Source organism: Harpia harpyja, chromosome 17 (genome assembly GCF_026419915.1).
Source record: "Harpia harpyja isolate bHarHar1 chromosome 17, bHarHar1 primary haplotype, whole genome shotgun sequence".
Classification (NCBI taxonomy): Eukaryota; Metazoa; Chordata; class Aves; order Accipitriformes; family Accipitridae; genus Harpia; species Harpia harpyja.
This window is the reverse complement of record NC_068956.1, coordinates 4,412,473-4,425,394: the sequence shown is the minus strand read 5'-3', so window position 1 is coordinate 4,425,394 and position 12,922 is coordinate 4,412,473. Positions and strand designations below refer to the sequence as shown.

Sequence of the window (12,922 nt, the reverse complement as noted above, 5' to 3'; positions counted from 1 at the left end):
ATACCCTTTTCCAGAAGTGAGCAGGGATTTTTAAATTGCATCATATGCCAGTTGGAAGTGCCTTCCATGGAATGGTCCCAGTTCAAAGCTCCTGATAACCAGGACTCCCGCATGTCCAACTCTCATCTCATCCCTTTTGAATGCCATAAAATATATTGCTCCCAACCAAACCAGCAGTCTTACTCTTCCATGAGCGTCAAACCAGACACTGTCTTCTATTCATCTCATAATTGTCAGGTTGCCATTACTTTCTGACTGTCTTGCTTTTTTTCTCCTCAGGCATCACTGTGGACAAGTTTGGGCTGATTTACTTTGTGGATGGCACTATGATCAGGCGGATTGATCAGAATGGGATCATCTCAACTGTGTTGGGTTCCAATGACTTGACATCGGCTCGGCCTCTCAGCTGTGACTCTGTCATGGACATTTCTCAGGTAAGATGACGTTTTGGTTGGGTTTCTACAGAATAGAAGCCTATGCCTTCACTCCATCTGCATGTCTGTGTGCCTCTCCAGGTTTGACAAAGAGGTAAGGGCTCAAGGAGAATTACATCTCTACGTGTTTTGAAATATGAAAATGACTGGGTCAAAAAGAAAGATCCTATAAAGACTGAAGGAAAGACCTAACTCAGACATCTCCGGAGAGAGAGATTTTAAAGATGTCCCAGCCCCAGAAGAGACTTCTTTCAGAGCTCCCAGTCAGCTGGGAGACACAGATTCCTGGGAAGCCAGGTTTCATTAGGCTCATTTCTCAAGAAACTAGTTGCTTTAAACTAAAATGACCAGGCAGCTGTACTCATTTTAGTAGGACTATATGCCATGCTCTGTTATAACAACTTAGCTAACCATGGGTTTTTTTCTTTGCTTCCCCCCATCCTAATTTGGCCCACCACAATTTTAGACCTGAATCAAATTAACATCTAGGAAATACTGATTGGAGGCTGTGGTGCCAAAATTAGCAACAGCAGGAAAACAAGAATCTTGAATTGCATCAGATTGCAAATTGGTTGCAGCTACCATCATGCTGGGCTTTTAAGTCCTGCTGCTTAAAGGTGGAGAGAAAAAAAGGAAAAGGGAGAAAAAGAAATCTCAGTTTGATGATTGCTTTACTTCTGGATGGTGCAGAAGAGAAATCTGTTACAGCCCAGCACTCAATTTTGTGGGGCACTGGCCAACCTGTCAAATTGTGCCAGTTTAGAGATAGTGTCCCTTGAAACCTTTGTGCCACTTGTTGTTTGCCTGGCTAGAGGAATATTGCCCTCTCCTATGAAAATATAGATCATAGCTGGAGGGCTAAGTACTATTATTCAGCCACAATAGATGTCAATGGGGTTTCCTTTTTGTAACTACCTAGATAATTTCCGTGCTCCCATATGGAATCTGTTCTTCTTGTTTTTCCCTCTAATTTGAAAAGATTATTCTTGCTTCTTTGCAACTGGTTCCCACTGTCCTCAATTTATGGACAAGCTGAAATTATGAGTTTAAAAGCTCTCATGCCTTCTAGAGAAGCAAATTTTGCCAGTTAAAGGCCATCTTGTAGAATGTTTCTCATCTTACAGGCTTAGTTTTTTCTTTATCTGAATTTCAGAGGCAGTTACCACAAGACCATTGTGGGTTCAGGCTTTAAAAAACATTTTCTCACAGGTTATGTGGCTTGCATGTATACCAATGTCATATTTAAACACTTCTGAAATGAGCTAAAATGTACCAGCTGAAGAGTCTTTCTTTCTCTTCATAAAACGACAGAAGCCATTTTCAGATTAACCTGTACTGTGACGGACAGATTAACCAGTACTGTTCTGGACAGACACACCAAAGACAAGTTTAATGAAAAAAAAAACAAACCAACCCAAACCAGGCAAAGAAAACCCAGCTTGGGAAGTAGCTTTTTATCATTTACAGTGGCTAGAAGGGTCTTTTCTGTCAGGTCCCTGAGGTTCCCTAGGACATGAGGACATGAAATATTTAGCTGCCAATGTTGACAAGGAATGGTTTTTAAGAAATTGAAAATTCCCTTGTCAGTTCAGAATAAACTCTGCTCTTGATGCTAACTCAAGGCTGCGGAGCTTAAAGACCACTGGAAGGGATGGAGGCATGCATTATTAAAGAGAAAACCACAGGCTATAATGTTTTACTACAGGAAGGGTTAAAATAGGCCAGGAGCTGAGAAAAGGAAGGAGATTTTGCAAACAGAGAACCAGAGTAGACAGAGCTCAGCACACTGCTTGGCCATGTAAATGAGCTTCAGAAGCCCAGCCATTAGAAGGCACAATGAACTAAATACCTTGCATGTGATGCTCTTTAAAAAGAAAAAAAAAAAAAAATTGAAAAGGGATTTAAACATGAATAGAAGCATCAAAAGTAAAGCAGGGCTGTGGCAGAGATATTCACTTATAGGCTTTAAAAATAGGACTCTCCTGTGTGCCTCTAGATCTTACCTGGTCTCTTCTTGTTCTTGGTTTTAAATAAAATCACAGTGAGAGATGGTTTGCTGGACTTGAGCCTGCTGGCATCTACTCCTCCTCCTTCCAATAAGGTTGCCACTTTATATATGCAAAATACCCCCCCAAACTTAGTCACCTCAGACAAATGAGAAGCAGCAGCAATTGAGATGGATGGTGAGAGAGGAAGGTTTGAAACAAAGAGAGAGAGATCCTGGAACTGCACGGCCTTGAGTGTGCCCAGATCCCAGAGCTTTCTGTCACTGCACGTCATGCTGTTGGGTACAGAGAAAAAAACACACGGGTGCAGGGAGAATGGCACAAAATGGCCAGCTTCTCAGTTAACCACCAGATATCAAGTCCATCTGCTCTAACTTAGAGTCGCCTGGCTGACTGAAGGGAGTATACAACCAGAATAGCTATTCTTTGTAACTAGTTGAAAATCTATTTAAAAGCCTGACTGGAGGTGACCAAGAGCATTCTTCACAGTTGTTCATTTCCAATCACCCTTCACACCTCTACTATGGGTAAGGTGCACCATTAGGAAAACATTTGAGCATTGGTTGGTTCCCATTAGCATGATGTTGACTTTTTTTTTTCTATACAAACCTGAAGTAAAATAAAAGAATCAAAAAATGCACACCTTACAGTTCTTTATAAAAAAAATTAAATTACCCTGAATTCTGTTGGTAAACGTTTCCTAGGTTTGGCAACTAAAAGAGTAGACTCACTTGAAAAGACAGTGTATTGCAGAAGTAGAGCTAGAAATAGAGACCTTCTAGTGCTCACTCGTGGTGATACCAGTCACTTTTTCACTTTATTTGTGTATATGGATTATCAGGGTAGAAATGTGATGTGTCACTATTACTTGAACCCATTCTTCCATTATGCTAAAAAAAAAATGTGAAAATCACTGTGAAGTCACAAGTATTTTATTCCACAAGTTGAAATTGCCTGAATTTCTTGTGAATTGCTATTTTGCATTTTTGCAGCATCAAGCAGAAATTTGGTGGTTGTAAATTAGACATACATGCATGCTGACACAGCTGCCAGTTTTGTGTCTATCCCTCCTTGTCATTTACCCAGAGGAGCTCGGCCACTTGTCTGGAAAATCCTTTAGTAAGAGGATCATTGTTTTGTTTGACTGACTTTATAGTACTTCACACAACAAAATTCCTAGTCCTGGGTCTCTGCTATCAGGTCCGGGCTCCATCAATTCAAAAAGCATAGGATTGTTTGGCGAGGGGAAATCCCCCTTGAATTTTTGGATCTTTTTGTTTACTCCTGCATTCCCTGGGCACTGATGTTCCTTCCCACATCCCCTGATACCTCATACCAAGGTGGAGAAGCAGAGAGAAGCCATGGTGCAGAGCAAGAGCTGAGGAGGGTCTGCCTCTGTCCCATCACCCTGCTCCCACCACTGCTGCAATGCAGAGCGTGGGTGTCCACATGTGTCTACTTCATGTGACCAGGAGCTAAGCCCCCTCACTCACACCAGAGTCGTGTCCTCTGTGGCCACCGTATCAAGCAGCACTAATTAATTGTGTTTCTTTTACCTTTTCTCCCTTTAATCTGTGTTGAAACATCCTCATTGCGATTGATTTATAGCAACCATGCGGTGAAAAAAGGTCTTGCTATAATCATTTCCTTGTGTTGTTTTACCTTTAAGGTTCGTCTAGAATGGCCCACGGATTTGGCAGTCAATCCAATGGATAATTCACTCTACGTCCTCGACAATAACGTTGTGTTACAGATATCTGAGAACCACCAAGTGCGCATCGTGGCGGGGAGGCCCATGCATTGCCAGGTGCCGGGCATGGATCATTTTCTCCTTAGCAAGGTGGCAATCCATGCCACGCTCGAGTCTGCTACCGCCCTGGCTGTCTCACATAACGGGGTCCTGTATATTGCTGAGACTGATGAGAAAAAGATCAATCGCATCAGGCAGGTCACCACCAACGGAGAGATTTCTCTCGTTGCTGGTGCACCAAGCAGCTGTGACTGCAAGAACGATGCTAACTGTGACTGCTTCTCGGGGGATGATGGCTATGCCAAGGATGCCAAACTCAATGCACCATCCTCCCTTGCTGTTTGTGCAGATGGGGAGCTGTATGTTGCTGATCTTGGAAATATCCGAATCCGCTTTATTCGGAAAAACAAACCATTCCTCAACACACAAAATCTATATGAGTTATCCTCACCCATAGACCAGGAACTCTACTTGTTTGACACCAGTGGTAAGCACCTTTATACTCAGAGCCTTACCACTGGAGATTATCTTTACAATTTTACTTATTCCGGAGATGGAGATATAACCCTGATCACTGATAATAATGGCAACTTAGTCAATATCCGAAGAGATTCCACGGGGATGCCCCTCTGGCTGGTGGTGCCCGATGGCCAAGTCTACTGGGTGACAATTGGTACCAACAGCGCGCTCAAGAGTGTAACAACACAGGGGCATGAAGTGGCCATGATGACATACCACGGCAATTCCGGTCTCCTTGCCACTAAAAGCAATGAAAATGGTTGGACAACATTTTATGAGTAAGTATATTATGAAAGTTGTGCTGCTGTCTTCATTCTGTGTTCTCTGAACCATGCAAGGTTGATTGATAGAATTTAATTCCCTGGACAGAATTATTGTCCAAGTAAAATGGCCAGAACAGAGAATATTAGATCTCTACACAAACACTAAATACTGGAAGTAAGTGCATTAGAGTTTGAATAAGCTCCCCCTCCCAAGTCAAGAGTCAGAATTTCTGCTGAGTTTTTCTAAATCAGCTAAGTAATTTGGACACCTGGTTCTCCTTAACTGTAGTTGGGACTGGGGATTTAGGTTGGATGTCAGAGAATTTTTCTTGGCTTTGAAGGGCTTGGAAGTGTGAAAGTTCCATCAGATCCTCTTTTTCGCAGCTTTTCACCTACTTCCTATGCTGCAGTGTCTTTTTTGAGCTTATTTGAAATGGCTGATGTAGAATGGCAACTGACAATGACTAATGACAGCTTGCTCAGAAAACAATTCTGTAATTAAGGGACTGCTCATTTTCTATTGTTGTAATTGGCCTCACTAAGCAGTAAAAATAGTCTCAGGACTGTTCAAGACCAGCCCAAAGAATTTTTGAACAGAGAGAAGACAGGATGCATTGGAAACCCCAGAGCTGGCAGTGACTTGAAGATTTGTGCCTCTTTTTTGTATTACTGTTAGCAATTCCCTGCTTATAAATACCATGAAGACAACACACTTCTGGTATCAAACAGGAAAAAGATAGATAACTGAATGAAGGACACCTAGAAGGATGGTCTGCAAATTCATCCTGCTGTTGAGAACCCTTTCCCCTCCCTCTTCTTTAGTTTCATTTCTATTTTCACGTCTAGCCTCTTTGAAATGGTCCTTTTAGTGCATAATTTCCCATATGGTTTGAATGGTTACATGGAAGTGTTCAGCTACCATAATAATAGACCCATTGGCTAGAATTTGGCTAGAATAGACAGTTCCCAAGATTACAAAGAAAAAAACTGCAAAAAAAAAGATACTCAGAGAAGGAAAGCTGGCTAAACCCACATATTCGTGTGTTAGACATGCAGTTGCTTTGGTTCTTTCTTTAAAATGTTCCAGGCCCAGTTTCAAATTTCTGTGCTTAATACTCGCTATTACTGCTCCTGCCTTGAAAAGAACTGATGGAAACTTTGTGATGAATCTTTTGAAAGGTTATTTGCATTCCATCGATGTTCTGCTTGCAATTACTATAGCAATATTCCTCAGTGAATCAAAGTTAATACCCTTCCATCTCTTACATTGAATTTGCTTGAGGGAGGCTTTAGGGAGGAAAGATAGGGTGGTTTTCTCTATAGGAGTGGAAGCCTGCTATATTGTCAGGACTATTGTGCTAAATCAAGGAGGTATTTTCTTTTTGCAAAGAACCCAATAGTTCCTTTGCTTGAAAACAGATGTAGCCACGGAGAGTGAAGCAAACGAAACATTACAGCTAATAATGGTCAGATTTATACCTCAAACATATTCTTTCATTTAAAAGTGTGACTGAAAATATAAAGGAGATAAAATGAGACAGAAGCTAAAATCCAACTTACTCTGTGGATATATTTATAACAGTGATCCATTATTTCTTGCTATCCAACAAAATAGCGCATTTGTGAAAGTCATCATTCTAGTCCTTTTATGCACTTCAGAAGAGTCATAAGAAAGCTTTTTAGAGCTAAATGGAAGACAGTATTCCCCAGTGGTTAGACTATGGAAATCTTGACTAGAGCAAGTCAGCACTATGTGATAGCACAGCATCACTGAAAATAGAATTGGGAATGTGTCTTCAGAGATCTCTCATCCAAACCTGTGATCAGTTGTCTCTATTTAACTGTTCCTGACAGATTCTGATGCAACTTTATAGAGCTACAGGGTAAAAGTCTATATCTGAATTAGTTACCTCAGCCTCCCTTTATAGGCAATGGAGAGAAACAGGCACTTTCAAGGTGAGTTTCTTACGAGTTATGTCAGGTATATCTGCTTTAGGATGAGATGAGATGAGTAGTATTCTGAAAGTTTCTTTCTGTAAAGGGAGTCCAGAATGATTAGCTCAGATACAGATGTTTACATTGCAGAAGTCTATAATTTGGTCAAATGGATCCTATCAAAGTTATCTAAGTTAATGATAAATATTGATAGCGACAATGTATTTACCTATATTATTGTTATTGTTAGAAAGTTTTTTTATAATCTCAGTCTAAATCTTCCTTGTTTGAATCAGAGGCTGTCACTTTTCATCCTATCCTATCCTATGCTATCCCACCCTAAGCTGTCCACTCAGGACTTGGAAAGCAGATCATCTGCTCTTCTTCCAAGCTGTGAAAAGTACATATCAAATGGCTCAAGACCTTGCTCTGTGGTAGCTCTCAAAAGGTAATCAGCAATAGGGAATCATCCAATGGGGTTGTTTCAGATGAATTGGCAGGGATTGATTATACCCAGGTTTTGCATGCATAATCTGGGAAAAGAATATAAAATGAGAACTGATAAAATGAGAAGATTAGTAAATAAAGGTGAGATACTTAGATTGCTTGATAAAGTAGATTTTGTTTGAACAAAATACATTCTTACACGGTCTAATGCCAGGGTGCACACGTAAACAGGCCACATCTAAAGAACTGGGCTGAGCATTGACTCTCAGAGGTTGTAGTGAGCAAAGCATCAAGTCACTCAGTGTGATCCTCAGCATAATTCCATGGCAAATCTAACTTGTCGTTCGGATGGACAAACAAAATGAATACATTTACTCATTCCACTCTACTTGTAGTGGGTAGTACAAAGCTGATTTTGTCCCTGTACAGTACTGATGAGACTAATACTGTCAGTTCTGATGTTTGCAGTTTATGAAGGACAGTGAAAATTGATGGCTGTGCAGAAAAACACTACAAAAATGCGTTCATGGGGAGAAAGTGCTTTATGCTGGAGAACTAAGAAGACTTGATCTATTTATCTTAACACGAAGAAGACTGGGAAGTGTCCAGATCACAGCATGTCAGCACAAAACTATCACCTACAGAGGGACTCTTAATCTAGCAGAGAAAGGCTTGAGAAGGATAAGGGGCTGGAAGGCAAAGCTAGAGACATTGAAGTTGACAGGAAGGTGTGATTTTTTAAGGCTGAGATTACCTAACCAGTAGAGAGACCAACGATGAGAAGCAGTATATTCTCTGTTTCTTGGTATCTTAGATCATGGCTCTGGATGCCTTTCTTAAGATATATTCTCACCAGACAGAAGATTTGCATCAGTCAAACACAGACTGCAGGGATGAGGGCAGGCATGGCAGGATGAAATCTAAGTTCTTTAATATCCAAGAAGCCAAAGAAGATGGTGTAAACCAAATCAGCATTCGATACCTTCAGGTTATTGGTTTCTGTATCAGAACATCAGGAAATTCACACTGAGGAAGTTTAAGTGATTTAGAGAAACCCTGTGATCATGAGTGGCTGGAAGGTGCTCTGAGTAGTTTTCAGTCCTGGCTGAGGGGGAAGGTGAAGCTCATATTTCTGTTTTGCTCATGGCCAAGGAAATAAAGACATCAAATCTGACTCTGAGGAAAAGCTTCATGTTTCTCACAGCACATAATAGTTGTTTATGGGCTAGGGCAGGCTGGACACCACTCTTTAAAAAGTTAAGAGTGAATGTAAATTCAGCTGGTAAGTTTACACTGCACCAGTGGCCCCATGAATAACATCCTTATAAGATTTACCTTTACCTGACTGTCTACAGAGGACCATAAACCAGACTCCCAACATGAAAGAGCAATGGTGTTGCAAGAGTGACAACACTACATGTGTGCATGTCCAGCATCTCTGGTTCTCCTTCAGCTGTTGCTCTTACCAGGGCATTTCTCAGCCTTTATCATAAGGCTGCAAAGAGCTGTGACATATGGGCACGTTGGTGTGACTCTGGAGAGGAGAGAAGGAGGTGGCATACGTTGACGCAGTACTGGAGGTCTATCTCCAGGGCACACCAGGGAATCCAGGTCCTCCCAGGGTTCGGGCTGGGCTGGCACGTTGGCTTTTCATTTCTATAGGGGAAGGAGACAGGTGCTGTCTTCAGGCGGTGGCAGACTTGCTCCCAGCACTTACAGCTCTTTCTTTCATATATCCTACACCAAAGCCTGCTGTAACAATCCTGCTTTATTGGGTTTAACGCTGAGTAAGGTTCAGTATATAATGGTGTGCAGTTTCCCTTTCCTTTGAGAGTGAAACTTAGCTCCCTGCAGTAATTAGCCTGTCCCCAAAGGCCTATCTCGGACTTCTTTGAGGGTTTTAGCATTACATAGACTTTCTCTGCCTCTGCAGAGGGCTTGACATTCACTGTCAATTAATACAATGCAGCTCAGCTTGTCCAGTAACTGGATTAAAGACTTGCCTTCCCGTTGAACCTGTGACAGTGATAATCAGCAGCAAAGGAAGTTGATCTGGAAACTCTGCCAGGGGAATGGCTCCTTGTTGTTCAACTCCTCAAGTCAAAGACAAAGGATGCTGTGTGACTACTTGCTTCTTTTTGCTGCTTTTGCTCTTGACCTGAAAAAATTGCTACCAGCCTTTACAAAGTTTCTTAGCAGTTGCTGTTTTATCTACTTCAGAATCCGGAAATTCTTATTAATGTATTTGTTTAAATCAAGAATATGGCAATTATCTTGATTAGCTCATTGAGATGGTATCACTGTACGTTAATTCAATTTCCCTCTGAGCCAAAGTCAAACCTTCTATGCATTATTTAGCCCAGATGAGGCTCTTTTGCTTAGGTCCTTTGTGTGCTCGATTAGTTTCGAAGGTCACCTCCTCCCATACAGAATGAAATATTTACACATCACTGCAGCCAAGCCCAGAAATTCAAAACCTCTTCATGGACTGCCCAAGAAGTGGCTCACAGCTACCTGGAGGGCAAAGGGTCCCATGGAGCCAGATCTTCAGCTGGGCAGTAAGGAGAGCTTTGACCCATAACATAGGACGCAGTTTTACAGAGAACCAAACTCTGCCAAACCTCACACACCGTAATGGGTGGAAGGTCGGAGCCAGCTGGCCTGAGCATGCAGGAGGACCTTGGATGGCTTCCCAACACCCCCCAGGACTCAGCAGAGGTCCCACCCCAGCACCAGCAGCGTTTGGTGCCCCAGCCAATGCCCTGGTCTGGGCGACTGGGGTACCAGAACTGGGCATCGTGGTCAGCATCTACCCCACGGTGAGATGCAGACTCAGTCTGCCTTGTTGTTGGCATAAAGGCTTGCAATATTTTCTCTCTTCGTAAAAAACAGAGATAAATAACACTTATTACCTTTAGAGGAGCAGCCACCTCTTGACTCGGAGAAAAGCTAGCTTACTGCATTAATAACATCCCTTTATCACCTGATGATATCTCAGGTCATACACTGAGTTTTATGGGATTTGGTGGCGTCCTTGGTTTCGAGTAGTTCAAGTGAGTGTCTCTTTCTGCTCCTGCAGCAGACTGGAGTATGAGAAACACCTTTGGCTTTTGCTCTCCCTCCTCTTTTAGCAAAATTTCTTTGCTCCACAATTTCTTCATGATAAAATAATTAGATTCTCATCATTGGTCCTCTGAAGAAGTTACAGTGAAACTCTGGTAAGTGCCATGATAAAAAAGTACTTCTCCAGTACCCTCCCTAAGCTGTGAGGTCATGTTTTGAGCCATTGGCCTGGCCTGAAATGAATGCCTGGTGTCAAGAGTTTAGTTGCGGACCACGGGAATTATGAGTATCATAAAAGCTAGAGAGAGAGAGGTCTTCCTCTCCTCGTTTGGGCAGTCAGAAAATTCTGCAGACAGTGGCTGCAGCCTGGCCTTGTGTCATTAGGGAGAGGACTTGCCTTCATACATATTTGAGTAGTATCGGTTTGTCTGTTATAGATTTATTTTTAATGTTGTGTTTAATGTTGTTTGAAAAATTGTGAAGAGGCGATCTTGTTCAGAGGCGGCGGGTGCATGTCTGTATAATCGCCCGCAAAATATAGTTTGCAAAGTACATTAGGACTCTTTGGCACTAAATGCAATATTATTATAGTGAATTTTTTCCGATCTATTTGACTTGTAGTTTTAAAAGGCTGATGAAATGTGAAAAAGCTAAAATGAGAAAACCCAGAGACCCAGGCAAGGAATTGATTTCTGAATAGACGGTACTTAGGATGCTCTCTTTAATTCCCAAGGCCCAGGTCTCTACACAATGGTAATGTGATAAATGAAAGCTCTGAATGTTTACAAGCTAACAATTAGGCCTCATAAGCACCAAATACCATTTTAATTCTGTGCATTGAACCTTAGCTAAATACATTTCCAATTGGGAATGGATGGCAATGGCTTCCTTTGCTGGCCTAATAATTGTCACTGTAATTGTAAGTGCTGAGTCTTTGCAGCAGGTTTGAATGGGAGGCAGCAGCTGTGTTAGCAGGTGATGAATTCATTGCTCAGAGTGGCTGCTGTGTGCACTCCTGTGTTTCAGTATTTCCTTAATTCTGGTGCTTTCAGAGCATTTGGAGAACAGAGAAGTCTTAGGCTGTGATGAAAACTAGCCCACCCCTAAATCCCGAGACTGTGGAAACAGGCCTAGGCAGCTTAGCTGCAAAATGAGGTGACTAGGAGAGATTTATCTCACTGCAAATACCAGGGCACACCTGCAGCTACATAAGAGCCAGTCGCTTAGCCTTTACTCTCCAAGCTGAGGATGTGCCCTATAAGTGCCTTTATAGGGCTGAAAGCAGAGGTAGAAGGAACCGACTCATTTAACTCGTTAAGCACATTACCTGTTTGGGATGTGCAAGCCTTCAAGCTGATGCATCCTGGGAGATTGTGGGTATGTGATAGATGATATCAGGTACGTGCTGTGTGATCTAAATCAAGGGAAAAGGGAAAAATGCTCCAGTCCTAGGCAAAACAGGAGAGAGAAAAGGAACTGCTTGCCAAGAGGAAAACACTGTGTGTGTCCATGCTAACTGGCTTCCCGCACCTCCTTTTGCATTACCACTGCAGTGCTAAAAGGAGGTTTTGTCTGGACATGAGTGTTTTACGCTTCATCTGCCACCAATTAAAAATAAGCATAAAAATGGGAACAGTCTAATTGTGCTACCTTCTCACATTTCTCCCTTTGTAAGGCATGACCTCCCTGCAGCTGCAAAGAGGTGAGCTGTCACCCCCAAAGCGAGTTCTTGGAAGGTCCCTGCCTCGCTGCTGGGCAGAGGTGCAGCAGCTCTTGCAAATGCAGAAAACACAGATGGTCCAGGTTACTTCTGACAGAGGCTAATGGGGTGACTAAGGAGGTGCCAAAAGTCTAATGTACACATGCAGACATCTTAAACCAATTCCAGCACACCATTCCAGACTGTTCTGGCCCAAAAGGAGCCTTGCTTCTCAGGATCCAAAGTCCCAAATGGAAGTCCTCGCTCTTGGTGAAGTTCTTCCCCGTAGTGTGAGTTTTGTACAGCTGTAAAAATGTAACCACGTAAATTATGCGTATTGTACTTTGTCATTTTGATTTAAAAAGAAAAATGTGTGCACAGAGGTCTAGGCACCATCACACTCTTTCGTGCTCTTTTTTCGTGCTATTTTAACCCATTTTGCACAGGCAGAGATTACTGGCATATTCCCCCATTTGCATATTTGCAAATATTAAATATTTGCCCAGCAGAGAGCTGGAGGACTATTTGTGAGGGTGCTGTGAGCTTGATGTCCAGGAATAGAGTTTAAGGAGGTGAGTGTCTGCTGCTGCTTGGGGCTGTTAAACTGAGTATCCATGGGTTTTTGAGGCTTTCTTTGGAGCATGTAAGTAGAGCTTGCATGGACTATAGGTTTTGTGCTGACTTTCAGCATGGTGCTGAGTGTCATTCAATTGGGATAAAACATATGACTTACAGGACATTGACTCAGCACTTAAATGAAATAGCAACCATGTCCATCACATGAACAAGCTCTCTGCCCCCATCCA

The 12,922-nt window shown here is 42.2% G+C and overlaps 1 protein-coding gene across 9 annotated transcripts in view; it reads left to right on the top strand.

The window, feature by feature from the left end:
* TENM4 (teneurin transmembrane protein 4) overlaps positions 1-12,922 on the top strand; it is a 599,338-nt gene that overhangs the window by 552,468 nt on the left and 33,948 nt on the right. For all 9 annotated transcript variants that reach the window (XM_052812175.1, XM_052812176.1, XM_052812174.1 and 6 more), the window contains 2 exons: positions 280-434; positions 4,110-4,987. In XM_052812175.1, the coding sequence (XP_052668135.1) occupies positions 280-434; positions 4,110-4,987 (1,033 nt within the window). The remainder of the gene's footprint in view (positions 1-279; positions 435-4,109; positions 4,988-12,922) is intronic.